Below are 24,565 nucleotides of genomic sequence, written 5' to 3'. Positions count from 1 at the left end.
AAATTTGAGGTTGACACGTTTTTTAAAACTCTTTTTCCACATCTGAAAAACCTAAAATCTCCTAACTAAAGCTCATTCAAATGCTTTTGTCCACCGTAAACAAAAGCCTTTGTCTATTTTTTGCTTTCCGTCCCAATAAAAATAGATGCCTGCATGCAAGCATTCATCGTTTGAAGATCAACCTATGAGCACTGAGCAGCCTGTGACTGTGCAAACGGTTTGTTGCAGACGAACGATAGAGCAACCTGCAAGAAAAACCTATGTCGACCATCAGGTATGACTGGTTTTAATTTCTTTTTTTAGCAAAGTTCTTGTTTATTAAAGTTCTACAATGTTTTGCGTTGGATATATTTAGGATTTTAAAAATATTTACTTAAGGTATTAATTTTAAATTTTTGAAAGACTCCCGAGATACTGATATTTAAAATGATTTAGGATTTTAAATTCTTTTATTTTAAACATTAAACTTTGAAATACTACATATAACTTTATTAATAATAAATAATATAGTAGATTGCATATAATATTATATATTTATAAAGTTTCTAACATATTTGAATTTTAAATTTAAATTGTAAGTTTTTTTTAATGTATAGATATTATAATATTATAATTATTTTTTACTTCATATTTAAATTGTAAGTTTTTTTAATGTATAGATACTACAATATTATATTATTAATAATTAATAACTATTTTTACATATTGTTTAATATTATATTATTTAATAGGCAAGAGCTTACAACACAATGGTAACTTGTGGGCCTCTCATGTGGGAGGTCTTGAGTTTGAATTCACTTAACAAATAAAATAATAATTAATTACAATAAATAACAATAACTAATCTAGGCTTTGGTCATTTACTCATTTACTGATGGCTCTTGTAGATAACAAAATGGCAACTTCTATTGCTCTACCCAAATTCAAGACCTGGTTTATGATACTGGGGATGCAGTGCTTCCACTAATCTTGATTTTTTTGATGACCCATATGATGCTGATTACTAATTGTATTATTTTAAGTTTTAACAGTTGAACTAGTGAATAATAAATTGGAAATATCTATCATAACATTTAAGTTTTGACAAATTGATATAAAACTAGACTTATGGTAAATCATTATAAATGTGCCAATGCAATATTTATGATAGTTCTAATTTTTGTTTAACATATTGGTATCTTGTATTCTAAATTTAATTTTTGTTTCCACTTTTGAGGTTGTATATATGCATACATATATATTTATGATTTTTATATGTTTTTTTGTACAAACGTACCCAAATATCCGTACCCATGCCCGTACCCGTACCCATACCAGCAACTTAGTTTCCAGGGGGTTTTCATTTTACCAAGTCATAGCCAAGTAACAAGTGAAGTCAGCCTTGTCAACTCCAAGTCTGGGAACTCTGCTGTTTACAACTATAATGAAGCAAAGAAAAAAAAAATTCTTCAAGCAAGATTTGGAATTTGTTTATTTTGTTTCCACTAGTGGACTCTCTCTGATGTTAATTTGCAATACATAAGAACAAATTCTGGAACACTCTTAATGTAGATTTCTTAAAAAAACAAGAACTTCTGAATAGTAGAATACTTGCAGCTGCACAAATAAGATTTCAAATAGCATAATTGTTGTGTCATTACATCTAGCCCAAAAAGAGAGGATGGAGCATACAACAAGTTCAATTGGAGAGCAGGTGCATTTCGCAGTAGAATAGTGAACACGGTCGCCAATCCAAATGCAGATGCTGCAAACCATTCTGGTACAGCTGCACACATTCAATCATCATCTGCAATTATTATGGGCAGTCATTTTGTAAATCAAGATTTGTTCTTTATTTTGTTGAAGACATGTCTGTCAGTTTTATTTTGTTATGCTGGCATTGTGTTATGTCTTCCTAGGGGAAGCACAAACAATGAAAACAATCAATTATCCGAGTAAATATAATAACAAAGTTACATTTTGCATAAATTTACAATTTTGTATTTGCTAGAAATTTATTTGCAATGGCATTTTTTTAGAGTATATTTTACTTCTTTGAATGTTATAAGCTTATGTGATGTAGGAAACATATCATCACAAAGAAATGTGCACTATTTAATCAGTAATGCCTTATCCTTGTGTTGAATGTATTAAATAAAAAATGTTTTCTAATGATCCTCTAAAGAAAATCTCGCTAACACGCAGATTAAGTGCCAAGAAAACAATAGCCATAGATCTATGGAAAGGTAAATGCCAATATTTCAACATCATCCAAAAAAATATGTTCTATCTATTTCTTGTTGCACTTCTATGGGCACTGGCAAAAGTACAACATCATCACAAGTGCTTGCTTATAAAAAATTATAAATTCTATCTATGGTAAAATCTATGCATCATCACATGGAAGTTATCAAGTACACTAATTAAATCAAGCATAAATCGCTACCAGTTGGCTCTGCCTGTAGTGATTCCTTAGGGACAACAACTGCAATGGGCCTGTCATCTTCTGGATTCACCAGAAGATAAAGTTTGTACTGTTCCCCAAACCTTTCCTGAAATTAACAGTTTTGAAATTTCCGAATCACAAACCTAAAGAAAACTGGGACTCTCCAACTGTATGAAATGAAAATCATAAAAAGAAATGCACCTGCAATCTCTTGGTTAATTTTGTATAGCTATTACTTGCTTCACCACGAAGATTCCCCTTAAACAAGACTCCACCCTGTTTACCACCGAAAGTTCAAAAACATATAAAAGTTATTAAGTCCTGCCTAAATAGAGCAATGACAGAAGCAATTCTACATTTTCCATAGACAAATGCTCTTTAGTACTTTACAAACAAAACTCAGAGGATAAAAAGAAAAGTGCCTGTTAGTTAGTAGTCACTTATCAGACATCTGACTAGAATAAAGCGAACACAAGCACTAATGTGAAGAGATTATCATATGAATGAATTCAGGAATGCAATGAGCAATTCTTTATTGATCAATAGCAGCATATATACAAGAGATAGTTCATTGAAAGAAAAGACTGACCAGAACCCTTATTTTCTAGAACCCCTACTGAAGCATATATATATATTATTAACATTTATAATATGGTTAATCATTAATGTTAATTATATTTTTTATTCTTGAACCCTTATTTTCTAGAAGCAAACTGAGAAAAAACAATGTGTGGCAGGAATTATCAGCTATATGAATAGAAACAGAGAATTGATGGATCATTCATTCCGTGTTTCCAATAAAAAAGGAACAAAAATCAAGGAAAAACATTTCCGAAACTGTGCATGCATTTTCTCAAGTGGCCAGATCATGAACTTAATAACCAATCCTATTGTTAGTTTTGTGTTGGTAAATTGTGAACTGTTCAACTTGAACATAGTGACATGAATTTAAACATTTTAACAACTCGAGTATTTATTAATTTATGACTAGTAGATTCAACTTTCTCTTAATTGCCAGTCAACATATGCAACTAGAAATAACAAAAATTGTAGCCCCATTTAGCCCACTTTATATGAATTTAAAAGTATCATTTATAGAAATCCTTACAATAGCATGTTTTAAAAGCTTTAATTATTAAGCATGACTCAATACAAACTGGCTCCAATGAAATGTAATTATGTAGTCATTTTTAGGGTGAAATATGAATAAAGTGAAAATGTATTCTTTATTCTCACCTCATATGGTTCCTGACCTGTAACAAAAAATGTGTCAAAGCCGAACACTTGATCCCTGAGAATGTCCAATGTCGACTTTGGAATCTTTACAGGTTCATTGGGTGGCTGTTTTAGAAGCAACAAACAGTAGTTCATAGGGTGAAACCAGTCTCATTAGTAACCATGAAAAATAGCATCTAATCAATGTCAACTCATGTAATCAATATCTTTGACATTGTCTAGCAACTGTATACAGTAAATTTTTCTATTCTAAAATAAAAATAGCACATTTAGTTTGGCACAGTCAATAGTATTCTCCTGTCGTATAAGGGGCATAAAATGTTCCAAATCATCTATGTGCATCACAGTACCTTAACTCCAGGGAGGGGGGATCCACTTGTGACTTTTGAAACCTCAATGTCATCCTGCAAAGGTACGTGTTGTCAGTAAGTCCTTATCACAAACATATGAGAATAAATTCATATCCACCTTAATAGAAATAGAGCAGAATTCTAGGTCACTCACCTGTTGCATTTCAGTATTCACAGCAGTATTCTTATCAGAGTCCACAGAAGGGGATGCCTTTTCACTGCTATTGTCCAGATCCCTGCCTTCCTACAACATCAGTGTAAGAAAACAAAAAAAAACACTTCAGAATCCCCAAACAATATTATAGAGACCTCAAATCATTTATATAAGAGAAAAAATAAATGAAGAAAAACACCAAGCATAAAGACCATAGAAAGTCTGCTATAGTGCATCACATTATGCAAAAAAATTAGGCTTAAAATCTTAATGGTTAGTGTTGATGTAGTTTTATAACACTACAACAAATTAAATACTTTGTATTCTAGGAAAAAAACCCAAATCTCCAACTCATATGCTAAACAATATATATGGATTGTGTCATCAGATGAGATAACCTCAAGGTTCCTTCTTGTTGTGGATTTTCACTCAGTCATATGATGTGATATGTTGGTTACCATAAAGGGACTTACAATATTCATTCAAATGACATCAACTTGACTTTAACTTCTTACAACAACAAACTATGAAGGAAAGTATTTAAGAAGCTATTCTACTCCTAGGATGCAAGAGACTATGAATGTCTTTGTGATTCTACTAGACCTAGCTTACCCATCAACACCAAACAAGCTAGTGCAATCGCCTAAGCTAAATGTAAGATGTTCAAATTACCGCCATTCCATAAACACCACCCATCGATGCATATCAATGTGCAAGCAATAATCTAAGTTAAGTTGATAAATATGTCACTTGACCACGCAAGGAAAACTTACAGTCAGCACACAACTAGTGGTTTGGTCAAAACAAGTTCACTAAAGGTGCATCCAAAACATCTCGCATTCAACTAAACACTATTTTTAATCAACGTGAAATGAAATCCTAATCTAAGTGAGGAATTGTACAGACCATGCAATACTTTGAAGCAATGCATGTAATCCACCATGCAGACTAACAATGAATTAGCAATTACTCTAACAGCATTATGACAACAATTTCAACAAGTCTCCTCCTACTCTACTCTAGTGAGTTACAAATGAGAAGGCCTTGGCCTTTTATCATTGTTCAATTACAATGAAGGACCAAGATGGATTCAAGATCAAAAGCTACAATATCAAATGTTCATTCAATTACATGAAGACACCACCTAGTGGGCTAATAAGAAATTAAAATACATTTGAGAGCCAATGAGAAAATAGGTAAGGTAGAGGCACTAGATGCCTTCCATATGTTTACTTAGTATACTCTGGTTAACCATGCTTGGACATGTTGGTTCCCAAAACCACAAATTGAAAATCCAAAAGCTTTGCCAATTGTCCAATAGGATTCCTCAATCAGCTCTGGCCAACAACCAGGAACAATCCAAATTTTCCTGCACTTTAAGCTTTGCAAAACCTAGGTGGGTACACCTTTACCTTGAACCTAATCAGCTTGTTCAAAGCTTTTATATAGCGAATTTAGACGTGGTGAGTTATTTGGTTGGCAAAATCCTCAAACTCAATCAAATATTTATTGTGATTTCTTGAAATGGTTGAATGTTTATGTAAGGTTATAAATAATTGATTAGATGCTTGCAAGAAGGAAATATATAGATTGTTGACTTCTATAAATCCAATGGTTACATTTCAATGATTCAAAAGACCAGTGCCTTTGCTTATTCAAGCAACAGAGTCAACCATAATGAATATTATTACGTACAACCTTATGAGACGATATTCATCAAAATATCATCAATTACTCCTGTGCTCTGCAAAAGACAAATCTTTTTATGCAACTCGATATTAACCCAAAAGGAATTTTACTTCTTAGGTGGGAAGTCTGATTAGCCAGAGACGAGGAAACACACATATATTTCACACTATCCATATTTGTTGAAAAAAGAATGAAGCAACAAAATCTAATACACAAGCATTATCTAGAATAATTCAATAATTGTTTTACTAATCATAAAGGACAAATCTTTATCTCAAATTTAATATCTTTGCCTTTTAAGAAAACATGAACAAAGATTTTTTATTTTCTATTAAAATAATATATTTGAATTCATAATACAAATCATTTTTTATAATTCATATTCCTCCTTACAAATAAATATATCTTCTTTTTGCTTCTTAGAATATCTTGTTGCTTGTTAATTCTTTTACTTGACACCCTTATTTATATTTATTTTAGAGAAGTGACTTTTAAAAGAAAAGTCTCACCTCTTCCAAAGTAATGGCACCTTTTATATTAATAAATAGTATACTTTTAACTTTATTATTTTGTTTAATGAGCCTTTGTAACATTATCTTTTATTATCATGCAAAGGCTACCACTGAATTCGATTTATAGTAATATTTTGTTTTGTACGCACAAGACCTTTGAAATTGTAATCTAACCTTTTCGTATGCCAAATTGACCTTTCATATGCTGATTGGTTTTGATTAAAGATGGAGTTTATGGACAGCACCATAGAATTCACAAAAACATTCCTTTTGTTAATCCCATCAAACTTCCTGGCATCCTCAAGTTCCAAAAGTTTGTCTCAACGATCATTTGATTTTTTATGGTGCTTATTGTGGACGTTTTTCAATTCTGTCAAACTATGGCATCAGACTGGACTATGGTTTACTTAATATGGATGCAGGATGACGACACTACATATTCCCTTTTGCACCTTGTTGTTAAGTGGCATAGAATTAGCACATTGAAAGTGATACAAATTATAGAGCACGTGCTATGCAAGGCTCACAATATGGTTGAAGGAAATAGATATTGGAGTGATGGCATTCACCAGTACTGTGTGATAGGGACATTGCCTTAATAGGTCACGTCTTGTGTGGAAGATGGCTAAATTCTTACCCAAGGCAGACAGTTATATTGCAAGCTTGCACATCCAGAAAGTGTTTGTTCCACAAGAGCTTAAGGTCTTCATTTTCAAACAAATGTGTTCTCCGGTATTGTCCAAGTCTGAAAATTGAACACTCAGGTGGGAGTAATCTTCTGGAGCAAGATAAACACCAACAACATATGCCGAACAACCATTCATTAAACTATTATTGCTAAAATCATGTAGTATAATTGATTATATACTTGTACCAGATGCCCCATGCCATGCATGTTTAACATTTTCTTTACCATGAGAATTTCTTGTTATCTATACCTGTTTGTGGAAAACATGCAGCCGAGCTTGTCCCAACCTACTCTGGCCATTCTCCAAATGAGTTGCATCTATGCCTCATCCAATTTGGTGATTTTTCGAATTTGGGTGCTATAATATTTGAACTATATGCAGATTCTCTTTTTGCTCACGTGCTTTCTATTGGCTTCCTTTTCTGTCTCTACTACGTTCAGCAGAACTTGTGCGCTATTCTCTTTCATGGCCAGTACTATCTCAGGGTGTCTATGTGATGTGTCGTCTGAAAAAATAGAGGACATTGCCATGGAGACTGTAGCAGGCAATAGAGGGGATTGTTACCGCTTCTTTTCATTAACTACATCAATGAGGTTCATGATCACCAGTCCCGAAGTGGACAAAGATATGTTGATATTTATGGCTTCTTTTAAGCTTCCAGCTTTGAGCCTGCCAATTCAACCAAATGGAGATGCCCACATAATATCTTGTTCTAAGATCCATTCTGCAATTTGCTCACAAGACATTCCTTCAAAGTGTTGTCTCCATGTTTCTTATTGTTGTGTTCCATTCTTGTCATTGTGAATAGAGCCATCAAGTTCTAAGGCTGCTCCATTATCCTTCACATCACCATCATAGCAATACAATATTCTTTTATGACATTTTCAGAGGTTGCTATCTCCAATATATCTGTATAGAGATTGTTGTTAGCTGCACTGTCTAAAATCACTGATTGTATTTCTCCATATTGTATACTGATTGGCATCTATTTATGGCACATTTTTAACACTAGTCTCTGCATAGAAGGACTATTGTCCTTTAGATCAGCTCTGTCTTCTACAGCATAGTTAAAATGATTTCCTTTAAATTATTCTTGGATTATTTCACTTCTTTAAACATAGTTGCCTTTTGTTCGCTGTTTGGAAGCAATCATTGCTGCATTTGAAATTATTTCACTTCTTTAAACATAGTTGTCTTTTGTTCGCTGTTTGGAAGCAATCATTGCTGCATTTGCTTATAGGAATAGAGCTATTATGTAATAACCACTATTTTCATGACACGAATTGATGACAAGTCTTCATCAAATCTCCAACATTGTTTCTTAAATGGAGAGCCTAAATTTGGCAACAATTTGGGCTCCATCAGGACACATGTATCTAGAGCCTTCTAACTGGCTAGAGATGGGTGAGTGCCACCTCAACATGCCTACCTTATAGACTTGATAAATATCTATGGATGATGAGATATATCTCTTGATACTCACATTTTCTACCCTTCAATTGTATTGGCACATTCCCAAATCACTTCATCTTCTCGATTTTCTTCATCTTTCATTTGGAAATCTTCTCATTGCAATTGTTGGCTTTGGAAATTTTGATTTTCTTGGCCATGAACTCCTTGGGGTGATGAAGTTGCTCGTGTATCTGGATCTTTCAAAGTGAACTTTTATGAAGGACATTCAAGTTGGTGATGATCTCTTTCACTTGTAGACTTCGATTTTTCTCGTGCCAAATTTGTTCTTTGAATTACACTTTGGTAATCTAAACTAGAACAACCTTCTTGTTTGAAGTTTTGAGCCTAATCTTCATTGATGGAAAGCTAGCCATTTGCATATTCTTGCTTAAAGTCCTTGAGCATGATCTCATAGCACCCATTTTTGTTGGTGTGATGGTTCAGAATTTGCATACCATCCAAGTTCTGATATTCTAAATTCCTCCAATTAGTGAATCTCAACCTAACACTTCCTCCTTCATAGTTACCTTGTATTAAATTGGTTAACATGGACAAAATTGACTATTGTCAAGATAAAGTAATCTTTTCAAATTGTAACTTTTACATGATGCTCAAATGAAAGAAACCTTATTTTTAAACTGTCTTAAGAGCAACCATGCATGATTTTGAACATTCTTAAATTCAGATTTATGAATTGTCAACCTTGTTAAAGTTAGAGGATTGCTGCAAATAAAATAATACTACCTGCGATTTCTATATTTTTCAAATGCAGCAATCTCTCTTGCATTTATATTGGGAATAAGGTTATGAAGAGACGTGTCCCTTCAAGGGACAAGTCTATTCATTAATATATAAATTAATATAATAAAAAAATTATATATTTATTTATTTATTTATTTATAATAACCTTATATACAATGAATAAATTATATCTCATATATAACTATTCAAAGGTTTATCTTGACTAAAGCTACAAAACATTAACACTCCCTCTTAGCTAGGGAGGATAATCACAAGATAAATAGAACACCATTGGTATTATTTAGAAATAATCAAGGTTGCACGGGTACGTGGGTACGGGAACGGAAACGGGTACAGGTACGCATATTTTTCAAAATAGGGGACGGGGGTACGTGTGTATGCCTAATTTTTTCTATATAATTAATATTTTATAGAAAATATAAAAATCAAAATATATGTCATGAGTCATGACATTGAGCATTCAAAACAAGAAATTTGAAAATATGAGCCATAAGTCAAATTATTATTATTATAAATATATATATATATATATATATGCTATTGCTAAATGTTTAATGTTTAAAGTATTTCTCATAATAGGGGACGGAGGTACTTGGGTATGTCAAACTTATTTTAAAATTATACTTTTATATTTAAAAAAAATCTGAAATTATGAGTCATGACAATGGTTTTTCAAAACAAGAACACTGATAAAGTTTGCAAATGTAATCTATTGTTTTCAGTTTCAGATTTGCTATATGTTTGAAATAATAATACATGATAAATGCTTAGATGCATAACAAAGAAGGCAGACTTTAAACATGAACAAGAAGATCCTAAATCATATGACAATGACATATTGCAAATGATAAACTTACGACTTGAACAGTGATAAAGTTTATTGTTAATGAGTATCAAAGTTTCAAACTGATTTGATATTGAATTAAGTTTGATAAAGAACAAGCTAATACAAAAATAAAAAACCAAAAATAAAAATCAGAATCTTAATCAAGGTCCTTAGCTATGATGCTCTCCACCGAGTACCCGGTACGTGGGTACGAGTACCCATGCAACCTTGGAAATAATAAAACAAAGGAAGTCTTTGATCAAGAGACTTCCAATATATGATATCATATAAGTATTGGCCTATCAAAATATCAATATAGGATATTCACCCAGTACTAATTTGATTTCATATCAAATGGCATGAGCATTGGCCTTTCAGAACATCAATTTAAGGATATCCACCAATGACTCTAAGTAATGGCCTATCAGAACATCAAATTAATGATATCCACCAAGTACTCAATAGAGTCAATACGATAATGACCTATCAGAATATCAAGGCAAGATATTCACCAAATACCTATCATATATCTATACAAACAACTTATAGACTATCAATTTAATGACATCTAACACTTAGTTGTTGATTTACAAGATAAAGTCTTTCATGATCTATTTCAACATTTATATAAAATTGATATCATGATTTAAGTTATTGTAGGATCGTCACCTTTAAATAACTTCTGCAAGTAAAAGTGATAATTATTTGGAAGTTGTCACTTCCTCATGATGTACATAGGAGGCAGGCCCATACACACAAAGTCACCATGGATACTATCATGTGTTGTCATGACATCCACCATGGATCATATTAGAAAATAAGATTTTCACCTCAAACTTATCTCTCATAAAGAAGAATGTATTACGAGGGATTTCACTTGGAACTTCTTCTTCATGAAGAAACACTAACCTTTCGACCTCTTTGTCAAGGTTATTTCCAATAAGGTATCAAAACTCCCTTTGAATTTGAAACATATCCTCTATCATCTCCCTCTCTTTGTCCAAAGTTGCCTCTAATGAAGTGTCATGCTCCCTAGTTCAACAAGTATCCATCTATCTAGGAATGTTATAGTCTAGACATTCTTGGTTCACATGGAACTTCATCCTATAAATCATAGTTTTTTTAACTACTATAATTCTCTAATTAGGAGAGAAACCATCTCAACATAGTCTACTATATTAAGTAGCATGCCTAATGTACAATTTGAAGAGCACAAAATTATTAATGCATAGGATCTCTGATAGAAATAATATCAGACTTGTACTTACTTCTTCTTCTTCCTATTTGTGTGCAGCAGGTCTGCAACTTTGATTTGTCTCCAATGCTACAATAATCTTTATCTTGAATGCCAAGTGTTGATGAGAAAGTATTTGACAATCTGCAATATATAAGTCTGCTGATTCTAGGACTGCAAATATGTCTGCTATTGATATTGCCTTGTCCATCGAATAGTTTATATTTATAATGTATGAGGAGTCATGTCCCTCGTGGCCAAAGGACACGTAGGGTCATGACCCTACAGGGACATTACCATTGGTTACTAAGTCAACCAATTATAATCCACGATAATTAATCATCCCCGACCATGCCCGATAATACCATTTGATACACCGCATGATATATATCGATGGTAATAATAAGATGGAGCCCAATACTTGATCGGTGATAACAGATGTTTCAATATCAGTATTAATGCACCTGATATGAATCGGTGACAGTAATAAGAGAAGCCCGATCTGAATCATAAACATGCAACTCTTATATATACGCATATATATATAATCATGTGTATGTATGTATGTGTATGTGTGTGTGTGTGTATATATATATATCAGTTTGTTTACAACATACTGTAATAAACCATATTCAAACGCTCCGTATTACTTTGACTGATGCTAAACTTCAACAGAATCAATATCTACTCATAGATGACTTGTTGGAAAGAGAAGAAGGTTGATCTCAGACAAAGCTCGACAAGCAAAGCAATCTCATCGCTAGTTTTACTTCTAACAGTGTCAATGGAGTCCTGGATGAGTACTTTAGTGAACAGAGAGACCACATCAAAAATCACCAAGGCATCGTTAGTATCAAGCCTTCTGCCCTCAATAAAGTTCATAAAATGGTTTGATTCCTTAACAAAAGAATCATTTTTACCAACCAGATGCGAAATCAATTTAGAAATGTGAGAAGCCAACATATAGGTGAGAGAGCCTATGGTATCCACGACAAGTCTCAAAGGGATGCCCTCCTTGTGAATTTTGGGGACACCGTAGATACGTGGTGTCACCTCCTTGGTAGGGCATAGGCATTACATAGTCTCCATATCAAAGGAAGAGGACACCACCATCTTGGCTATCTTTAAAATCTTAGAGCACGGATTACATGACAAGGCTATATAGTTATTGTTGTATGATAGGAATTCAACCATTTTGGACACATAATTAAATCTATTCAAAATAACTGTAGTGTTCCCTTTGTCAACCTTGGCGATAATAATATCATTATTGCTCAAAAGCTTATTGAAAGCATTGAACTTGCATGTGGAAACATTACTTTTGGGGGGTTTAGCATGTCCCAATGCTATAGCACAATCGTGCCTCACTTCTTTGGAATTGCACATTCAAAATAACACAGGGAGCAACCGCAAAGCTAAGACCTTTCAAAAAATTAAAAGCTAACCTTTCTACATGAGTACTAGAAATGTTAACTACCAATTTTTCTCCCAATCTTGAATAGAGGGGGGAGGACAAGAAAGATTGTTGCTGACACACAAAGCGTCTACACTAGTAGTCACATAAGGGGAAGGTGACATGTGATTACCCAAAGAAGTGACTGAGGGAGAATCGTGACACAAAGTTTCAAAACGAGACTAAGAGATCAAATCGGCTGGGGGAGGAGGATTGTCCACCAATGTAAGAGAAGACGAGATCTGGTTGGATGACACACAGACCAAAGAGGAACAATTGGTCAGATCGGCTAATGTACTAGTGAATAATGGGAGCCCCCAATTAGTCAATGAATGGGCTCAAGGTCCACCGTGATCTACTAAGATCGCATTGCCTTTATTACAACAATTAAAACTCAAATACATAGCACTTACAAATTCATACAACACAAATACAAAATCTGAACTAGCCGCGATATTAAGCAACAAAATTGGGCTTAAAAAATCTCTAAATGCTGAAATATACAACACATAAAAGTCCCTGCAATAAGAGTAATGAGACACAAGAAAGGACAAGAACTACTCACACATAAAGAAGTGATGTCAGACTTCTTCTCCTGACACGATATTCACAGAACCCTAATACAAAAACATCCTCAACCAAAATGAATGAATACAATAACATGACTCTTCACTTCACTCTACACTCACACAAGATACTGTATATCATGCAATGACGATGTTCATTACAAAGGTGAATAGACAACAATTATTGGAGCAATGATAACCATAATACAAAACAAAGAAAAATATGAACCAATGGAGAGTAAGCTTGACAAATATGAAACCACCAATATTGAAAAACAAGAATGTTGTAGCAGCACCAAGTAGACATGATGCTATGTACTGTTTGCACGATCATTAACACATCATTGTTGCTATACAGAACATAATATATCACAAGTTTTACTTAGAACATTACAAAAACCATCTACTACACAAAACGACTATCCACCCGATGAATAGAGAGAATGGTGCACACAGAAAGCCTCACCAAAAAAAACAAACCAATGACAATTATATTATTGACACGGAAACATAGAGAGATGAAAATGATTACTAAGAGTACCCACCATCATAATGAGAGAACTAAAGATGACAAGAGTAACAAACAACTTTAAAGAAGCAAGGCATTAACAATAGCACTCGCACCGGCAGTCCCTAATGTAAAACTACTAGCATGGAGATGACACACACATGGTGCCAAATAAGCAAATACATGGCGCAAAGAGATAAAAATACAACATTTCACACTGTGCAAAATAGAATAAGAACATTATATAATATCTACGTTCCCCGGGAATGCGTACCCGGCCTAAAACTCGGCGTTTCGGGGACAGGGACATCCCAGGAATGGGGGGACAGGTATGGCACGTCCCCCAGCCATCCCCAAAAAGGGCAAATTACCAGGGGACATCCCCAAAACTTGGGGACGGCTGGGAAAAAAAGGGGGATGGCTGGCCGTCCCCGGTACGAAAAGGGGACACCTAGACGTCCCCCAACCGTACCGGGAACGGCCAGCAGTCCCCATTTTTTTATTAATTTTTATTAATTTTTTTTTTTTTTAATATTTTTTTTAATGCAAAAAAAATTAAAAAGTGAATATTAAAAAGTAATTTTAAGGCTCCTTACTAGGTCGCCGAGGTGGGCCCCAACCCTCCAAATCCAATAGAGGCAAAATAGGAGCAGCAATCTGCTTCATTTCTCTATGTTATGTTTTTTATGTTGAACATCAACATGATTATGATAAATTGATACTTAATACTTTATGGCAGCCCTCTAGCCTTTGGGCATATAGCTTTAGGCATATTTAGATTTAGATTTTCAGATTTATCATGTTTATCATTATTATATTGTTCACTGATATTGATATGCATTTTGACAATTGAGTAATAAAATCGGATATTATTTCCTAGATGGCATTCAAATGTTGTATGTTATGGTTTTATAGTGTTTAAATGACATGCATTGTGCTTAGTTTCATATGAATGACATGTATATTTGCAAATTTCAATCTATATTTTAAAATTTCCCTATATATATAGCCATCCCCGTTTGCCATCCCCCCCCATCCCCAAAATCGCCAAAAAAATTGCCATCCCGGAAACCCGTCCCACCGCCCCCCGCCGTCCCCATACCGGAAACTCGGGGGAACACAGCATAATATGCAAGTAAAACTATTGCAGGTCGGGTGAGTCAAATAAAATTATTACTGTAAGCTGGAAACTTCCAATCCATAAATATATTTGCAACTCCATAGAACACAGAGGACAAAAGAAACAACACCATGAATAGTCTCAAGTAGATTAATAAGAAGCTCAATGCACATGCTCCAAGTACGAAGGAGCTATATTGCAGCAACGTTATCTTCAACACTCACAAATTGCTTACAAGATTCTTAATCAATCTAAACAGATACACAAGTTCCTTTATTGATTTTATCTAATCCAACTCTAATACAATGTTGAATTTTGAACCAGAAGAAAACATGGAAATATAAATGCAAAAGCAATACATAATGCAAATCGAGTGTCCTAGGAAAACCACTCCTTAGCAAGGGAGACAACCCAAATCACGACAATTCAATTCTTTTATTATAAGTCCTAGAAGAAGATACAATACAAAGTCTTTGCTTCTGGAAAACTTTGAGTTTCATAATAACAAATGAATTTGATAACCTTATTACGAGATGAATGATGCCATACTACACATGCAGAAATCACAAGTAATATCTTGACTCTATGATAATCAAAATATGACTTCAGAAAAAAAAAAAAAAGTTCTAACTAGACTCTATGATCCACAAAGCATATAGAGATTGATGTCAAACAATATATGAGTGAAGGAATCATGAAGAAGTAATAAAACTGAAGACATATACCATCATACCCGATGCCACAAGAACATAGGCGGATGAAATAGGTACCAAAGATTTCTGTAGGAAAGAAACATGTGTAAGCTTGAAGATGGCTTTTATACACATGAATTGAAAACTAAGAAATTGCACGATGAAGACAACTTTGCCTACTATGTCCAAAACACATTTCTTTTTAACCACTGCTTATCTTTATTCACCACTAACATGAGGAAGGGTACAATCTAAAAAGTCTTATTAATAATCTTCCTTGACATTACATAAGTAGTAGGCAAAACATTATAGATGCACGTTGGAAGTAATAGAAAGCATAAACTGCACCCATATTGCCATGATACCGTGATGACAAACTGGGAGAGTCGTCACCAACATAAGAAGACAATAACATAGATAAACTGCCATGTAGGCCCAAATAAGGAATGAACTCAACTGAAGAAAACACGATTAGGAATGAATGCAATACACATAACTTAAAGAAAAGTTCGAATAGAAGGAGATGAGAACTTATAAGTAGACGAATAGGAGAACACAAATTTGTAGAACTAAAGAATGACCAAATCTATCTCGCAACTACAATAGAATTCAACAAATTCAACACTCCCTCTTAACAAGAAAGAGATGTTCAAAGTACCTTCTGATGCCAAGAGCACTTAGCTGCAACCAACAATAAAGTTAATACAAATCTCATCATAGTTTTTATAGAATTGTTATCTTAGCATAACTATGAACAAATTGTTATCTCATCGCAATGATAAGCAAATTGTTATCTCATTGTACCAATAAAAAAATTGTTATCTCATCATAACAATCAACAAATTTTATCTAAACAAAAAATATTCACCATATAGTTACTCCCAGAGGGTGAAGAATAGTGATAAGACAAGAAGTCATACACATGACTTCTACCATGCCGACTTGCAGAGGGCGGATTCACCATGCCTACAAGCAGAGAATGAGAATGAGGACTTCCACCTCAATCTTCCCCTAAATAAGATCGGCCTTCCACCATGTCTACTCGGAGAGGGTGGATCCACCATGCCAACTCGCAACGAGTGGAACATGGGCTTAAACCTTAGACTTCTCATACAGAAGAATGCATTTCCATCATACCTACTTGAAGAGAATGGAACAATGGATCTCACCTCAAACTTCCCTCGCAAGAAGTACTCACCATGAAATGAATCACTCGAGCTGAGACTCTCTCTCAACAAGAACATCATTCTCCACAATGCCAAGCTTATACCGGAAGTAGCAAACTTTACACTCTAGGAAGGGGCTTGGTGAGAATGTCTGCAATTTGTTCTTTAGTAGAATTATAGTTAAGCTCAATAGCCTTTCTTTGAACCATATCCCTAAGATAATGAAATTTAATCTCTACATGTGTAGATCTGTCATGAAAAAATGGATTAACAAAAAGCTTTACACACCTTTGATTATCACATATAATCATAGTAGGTTCAGTATGTTGACCGAATAAACCCACAAATAATTTACAAAGTCACACAACTTCTTTTGCAGCCACAAATGCTGCCACATATTCTACTTTAGTAGTGCTTTGAGCCACATAAGTTTGCTTCATGTTGGACCAAGAAATCATTGTTGAACCCAAGCTAAAACAACTTGAAATACTCTATTTGTCAAGTACACAGCTTGCCTAATCTAAATCAGAGAAGCCTTTTAAAGTTAGCTCAATATCAGATGAAAATTTTAATCCATATCCCACTATGCCATGAACATCTCTCAAAATATGTTTGGCTGCAACAAGATGAATATGTTTGAGTCAATGTATTTACTACATAACAAATATCAGGCCTTGAGTTAACTAAATACATTAAGGAACCAATTAGTTGCCTATATATGGTAGGATCAACCAAATCTGAAACACATGCATCCTCATGTAGTGTTTTCAGATTTGCTTCCATTGGAGTTGTAGAAACTTGAGCCTAGAAATCAAATGAAAACAACAATAAAGAAACCATAATTGAAACGTAACCAACACCAGAGGATATCCTGGGAAAACCCTTCTAGAATGAAGAGAAAAACCCAGCCACACAACAAAAGATCATTTTATTGATAATAATAGTTCACAATGTACAATATCCTTTGCTTGATGCAATATATAACAATAGGAGAGACTCTTCACATTATAACTGAAGGTCTCTTGAGATTCCCATAACTCCCATAATTAATTATAACTCTTCGAATTTTCATGCCTCAATGCATGTGAATAACACGTCATTTACAATTAATATTACAAATTAAACTTACGTGACCTTTTCAGCTGAAGATGACAATAACGGTAATAACGTTCTGATTTCGAGAGATAAAGATCTCTATCGCGGCTACAAACTTTAACACTCCCTCTTAGCAAAAGAGAGATCTTTAGCTGAACAATCACACAAAAATGCAACCAAAAATGTCGATGATAAATTTTGATCATACAAATTCAAAACATAATTCATCTAGTTACTCAACATGGAGTCCTGTAATAATGAATCATATTCATGGAATCACTCAACATGAAAACCTTTAACAATTATTCATATTCATGGAATCACTCAACATGAAAACCTGTAACAATTACTCATTATTAGTAAACATGGAATTACACAACATGGAAACCTGTAACAATTACTCATTGTGAATCATCGTAGAATCACACAACATGACAACCTGTAACAATTACTCATTGTGAATCATCATGGAATCACTCAACATGACAACCTGTAACAATTACTCATCTAATCATGGAATTACCCAACATGATAGATTTGTAAGACTCACAGCTAAGCCTTTAAATAAGGGCTCTCTCAACGTGAACTGCAATGAAATCTCTCAACATGACATCTAACTCCCATCACGAAATCTCTCAGCATGATGACATCATGGACTCTCTCAACATGATGTTCATGGACTCTCTCAACGTGATGACATCATGGACTCTCTCAACATGATGTTCACTGTCGCATAGTGAAAGAGTTATCATAGCTGATCTTACAATCTTATTGTTGATTTCACACATAAAATCATAACTGAAACTCTATACCAACACAAGTCTAAAAAATCTACCATACCAAAGCATGTAAAAGAAAACAAGGGTTTTAATGAGAACTCCCTCTCAATCAAGAACAACTCCCTCTAGTCATAATTGATTCCAAATGATTTTAGTCATGCCATGCAACCTCCCTCTAAAGTTGAATAGTCTCTCTTTCTAAATATGATCTTCTCCTTTTGATAATGTGCCATCGGCTTAATATCAAGACTGCAACTAATGTTGCATAATCTCTCACCATTCCATTGCATCCTGCAACCATGAGAGATATTAAAAACCCATGACTATTAATGCTAAAAGAAATATTTGAAGACAATATTTGAGAGATATAACTATTAATACTTATCTCTTTGAAGTCTTATCTCAACATGCACACACAAAAGAGATTATGTCTTGTCCTTCTCATAACATCAACAAGAAAAATTATATATAAAAAAATCTGATATCAAAATTAGAACAATACTCATTGTATCAAACCTTTGATTCAATATATTGACTGAGAAAGTTCATCACAAATATTTGCAAAAAAAATTGCATCAGTGACACTTAAACACATACAAAGCCTCTTCCATAAATAATAATCGTGTTATTAGAAATCAATATTTAACATGATGATAACTTATCTCTTGATTTTCTCCAATGTCGTTGTTAAGTATTTGTCTTATCTATTTCTAACAGGCCTTTCTTGCCTCTGCAGCTTCATTCAATGCATTTTCAGTTTCCTTTTTCAAACTAGGTGAAAGATACAATGACCAAATCTCCCTCGGCAAATAACTGGATGATTGGGTTGGAAAGCATCAAAAAATATGATAGCATGCTCAGCTTGGTGCTCATTACTCCTATGCTGATAATTCTCAAACATCAAATGAAATAAAACTCCAATAGCTTGACAACTTAGTTAGCAATTACACAAACAGTGTCGGTTCATAAGCTAATGTCTTTAGCATGTCTACAACAATCCATGATACTAATGTCCTTAATACTATCGCACAATAAGAATAACTATTTTATCTAGATTAATGAGGCTCTCGATAATGTTTGTCGTGACATCAGTACTCCCTCTTTCTCCTTCAAGACGGAAATGAATACACAAAGAGTCTTTGTTAAGATTTCTTTGAGTAGCTCCATTAAATATATTTGACCCCTTGAGTATGCTCCATCATCAATATCAATGCTCAAAATTTCACTAACATTGGCATCTCCTCCAACCAAACAATCTCCTGTGCCACAATTTCTCTATTGAGTCGACTTCACTTAGATTGTTTCTTTTGGATTTCGACAAGATACAGAGCACCTTCTCTTGAGCTCCCAAAATGCATGATTTTGATTTTTGATTTTTATTTATCTACATGCATTACCAAGATTGAGTACAAACGCTCAAAGATGCAAATGCAGTGAACAAGAATATCTTGTTGTTACAAGTTCTCCACGATGTCCAAGCATATCATATTCAACAAATAAAAATCATACCAAAACATGTCACAATTAATTCATAGAATTAACAAATAGAAGAAAAATAGCATGCATGAGAATACCGAGAATATCCATGTCCGAGCTAGATTTTTTAGTAGTGCTAAGAGACGAAAAAAGGCTCTAGTGCTCGAGACGAAGAACATGAATGATGTGATAGGCCCGGTTGAGATTGAGATGTGATAGGCCCGGTTGAGATTGAGCTCCGAACCACTTCAGAAAATAATATCCTCGACTTTGTTAGTCCCCATGGATAGCATATCATGCGCCTTCAAATTGTTCTTAGTCACTCCTTCCTCTATAAAACACTCAAATTTGGACAATTGGATGCCCGCAACATTTTGCAAGCACAGACCTTGACGGTTGTAGATTCCACATTTTCCAGGACGATATGCTTGATGTTTTCCCCTGCCACATATTTGGCTTCAGTTAGGACAAAGGCAGATGCTTTCATGGTTTCACCCATGGCTTCTTTCACTGAAACAATGCGGTTCAAGATGTGTCGGAACTGGATGGTAAGAGCATCACTTTTCTTCTTCAGTAGAGTCTTAGTGATAAAATGAATCTCTGCAAAATTCTGTTGTTTAGAGATTTATCCACCTCTAAACATGGTCTTCTAAGATTGAAGATACACATTCCTCCATGTTGCCAAGAGATTGTCGATAAAAACAAATCCAGCATGCATGGGCAATCATGAAGCCCAAAAATAGAGCTTGGATCATAGACAAAGCCAAAACTAAAAAAATAGATCATGACCAAGATTGAACCACAAATATAAGAGAAAGATTTCCTGAAGTTGATATCAAAAGAACCTGGCTCTGATACCATGTAGAAACTTGAGCCCAAAAATCAGATGAAAACAACAATAAAGAAACCATAATCGAGACATAATCAACACCAGAGGACATCCTGGGAAAACCCTTCTAGAATGAAGGGAAAAACCCAGCCACACAACAAAAGATCATTTTATTGATAATAAAAGTTCAAAATGTACAATATCCTTTGCTTGATGCAAATATATAACAATAGGAGAGACTCTTCACATTATAACTGGAGGTCTCTTGAGATTCCATAACTCCTATAATTAATTACAACTCTTCGAATATTCATGCCTCAATGGATGTGAATGACACGTCATTTACAATTAATATTACGTATTAAACTTAAGTGACCTTTTCAACTGAAGATGACAATAATGGTAATAACGTCCTGATTTTGAGAGATAAAGAGCTCTATCGTGGCTACAAACTTTAACAAGAGTAACCATGGATTTACAATCCAGCATTCCAAATCGTTTCAATATATATCTATATCATATTTACCTTCGCTTAAAATAATACCATTTGGATTTTGCCAAATCTCAAGTCCAAGAAAATAATGCAATAATCCAAGATCTTTCATTTCAAATTTTGAAGTAAGATCTCCCTTGCACTTAATAATCAAATCATTGTCACCAATTAGAAATAGACCATCAATATAGAGCACGAGAATCAGCACTTTGTTACCATTTAATTGAAAGTTCAAATTTGGATCAACATTATTCTTTTCAAAACCCAAACTTAGGAAATAGTTATCAATTTTTTCATACCATGCTTGAGGAGTTTGCTTGAGTCTGCACAAGGCCTTTTTTAGCTTACATACTTAAGATTCTTTATCATGAATTACAAATCCTTCAAGTTGTTCAATGTAGACTTTCTCTTCAATGATTCTATTTAAAAATGTTGTATCCATTTGATGAAGTTTCTAGCCCTTCACTATTGCAATAGCTATTATTGTTCTAATAGTAGAATAGGGAGCTACACGTGCAAAGGTTTCTTCCTAATCTATACCTTCCTTTTGAGAAAACCTCTAGCAACAAATCTAGCCTTATGTTTCTCTATAAGGTATACCATTAGTAGCATGATAAATTTAATATAACCATTTGGAAGAAACCACAGATTTACCTTTTTGTCTTGGAACAACATCCCAAACATCATTTTTAAGAATAGACTAATACTCTTCCATCATTGCATCCTTCCATACTTGTTGATTAGAAGCCTCTTCAACACTAGAGGGTTCTGAACCAATTATGTGACTCATGAGAGCAACATTACCAGCAAACTTTTGAGGTCGTTTACTTTCTCTATAAGTACCACGAAGAGCTACATATATTTAAGCTTCTTCCATAATGTTTCTAGCCCATAAGGGCATTTTCTTATTGGCTAGAGTAACACTAAGACCTGCTGAAATCAAAGGGATCGGGTGGAAAAGATGGACCAGCATGAAAATTTGAATCTGTAAACTCTCTCTGAATCTCTAAAGGTACTTTTCGATCAGCCATAGTAAAGTCTTGAGAATTCTCAATATTTTCTTCATTATTTTCAGAATTAGAGTCTTTGGATAATTTGCAAGTTACAATTTCATAAAATGCGACATCCCTATTGATTTCAATTTGTTTATGTCCTAGATCATAAATTCTTAATGCTTTTGAAGAATCGCTATGTCCAACAAACACTCCTTTCTTTCCTAAAGGGTCCAACCTTGATCTTTTCTCTTTAGAAATGTGAAACTGAATATATATTGGGCAACCAAAAATTCCGATATATGTAGAATAAGGAATTTAATTAATTAAATATTTCTCACAAACTATACACTATGCACTGATAAAGTTAATTAATTAAATTGAACTTTATAAAATAACTTTATTAATGCATAATAAATTATATCAATAATAAATAAATGATCCTGTCGAGGTTACCAATATTAATATGTCATTGCAACTAGAAGTCCAACATTCTCATAATGATTTACTATAAATAGTAGGTGCCCTTGAAATTGCCTTCGATCGCTTCAAAATGAATTGCAATCAAAACTGGCTAGGTCAAATGGCTTGTAAGTAATAAAAGGGTTATTTAATAAAATTATTTTCTACAAACTATGGATTATGCATTAATAAAGTTAAATAATTAAATTTAACTTTATAAAATAACTTTATTAATGCATAATAAATTATATCAATGATAAATAAATGATCTTGTCAATATTACTCATTTACTGTTGACATATCACTGCAACCGGAAGTCCAACATGCTCATAATGACTTCCTATAAATAGCAAGTGCCCCAAAACTGTCTCAGATCACCTAGAATGAACTATAACCAAAATTAGCTAGGCCAAATGGCATTTAAGTCCCTTTTGTGTCCCCATTAGCCTACGGGACTAACATGCATCCAAAAGATAATGTGTGCAAAAGGAAAGAATTGAATCGAAGAAGTAAATGATAAGTGAAAGCATTTATTCAAGAAGGGTATTCTACATCCTCTTTTATTGCCTTCTAGAATAGATGTGCTTCAGTTTGTTGCTCAGTCTGTTTAAAAGAATTTACCCTTTTCTTGGTCAAATTTTGTTCCCAGCAGATACATAAAGGATCTAGAATTCATCTAAACTCTAAGAATATGATCTTTGTTATATTTGAGTAAGAGTTGAACCCAAGGAAGGAACAACTTTATGAAGAAAAGTGTAGTTGTCAATGTGTGTAAAATGTCTGTTTTCTGCTAAATATTATTATAGAGTTGGGAAGAGAACTGAATGCTTAGAAAAAAGTTTGTATAACAATAATAAAAGTTGAGATTGCAATTTATAGTGAAAATCAGATTCCTCCAAGAGATACACATCTGATATGTAACCTTGTGCAGATGCACATTTCGACTATAATGGGGCAAGACTAGTACATGCATGCAAAGTCCCATTTGCATACCAAATTCTCTAAAGCTAATAAAAGTTGAGATTGCAATTTATAAAGAAAATCAGATTCCTCCAAGAGATGAGCATCTGATATGTAACCTTGTGCAGATGCAGATATCGACCATAACGGGGCAAGACTAGTACATGCATGCAAAGTCCCATTTGCACCAAATTCTCTAAAGCTAATCAAAGTTGAGATTGCAATTTATAATGAAAATCAGATTCCTCCAAGAGATGAGCAACTGATGTAACCTTGTGCAGATGCAGATTTCGACTATAATGGGGCAAGACTACTACATGCATTCAAAGTCCCATTTGCATACCAAATTCTCTAAAGCTTTCAGTGCTGTTTACAGTTTATAAAATAAAAAAGTGTTTCTAGGGGAGCATCTATATGTTTCGTCTTACTTGGATAGTCATACAATTGCATAACTGACTGGTTGAAGCGTCTTGAGTCTTAATCTTACATAAATTTGTCTCTTAGCATACTTTTCCATGATAGTTGGTCTAGCAAGTTCTTTCTCAGACAAAATGGTTCAACATCATAAGAAGACACAAAACATGTTTTTGTTTGTCCCTAGTGAACCAGGCAACCAAAACCATTGATTAAGGCAGAGGATGAGCT

General features: G+C 33.9%; 1 protein-coding gene across 1 annotated transcript in view; it reads right to left on the bottom strand.

Annotated features, from left to right (window-relative positions):
* EGY2 (ethylene-dependent gravitropism-deficient and yellow-green-like 2) overlaps positions 1-24,565 on the bottom strand; it is a 119,290-nt gene that overhangs the window by 80,264 nt on the left and 14,461 nt on the right. The window contains exons 3-8 of the mRNA XM_089798383.1: positions 4,166-4,255; positions 4,012-4,065; positions 3,662-3,766; positions 2,627-2,701; positions 2,426-2,531; positions 1,672-1,765 (exon numbers count right to left, since the gene is read on the bottom strand). Coding sequence (XP_089654509.1) covers positions 1,672-1,765; positions 2,426-2,531; positions 2,627-2,701; positions 3,662-3,766; positions 4,012-4,065; positions 4,166-4,255 — 524 coding nt within the window. The remainder of the gene's footprint in view (positions 1-1,671; positions 1,766-2,425; positions 2,532-2,626; positions 2,702-3,661; positions 3,767-4,011; positions 4,066-4,165; positions 4,256-24,565) is intronic.

Source organism: Cupressus sempervirens, chromosome 8 (genome assembly GCF_028749045.1).
Source record: "Cupressus sempervirens isolate cs-2001-9-10 chromosome 8, ASM2874904v1, whole genome shotgun sequence".
Lineage (NCBI taxonomy): Eukaryota > Viridiplantae > Streptophyta > Pinopsida > Cupressales > Cupressaceae > Cupressus > Cupressus sempervirens.
The sequence above is the reverse complement of the archived record's forward strand: the minus strand, read 5'-3'. Positions and strand labels throughout refer to the sequence as shown.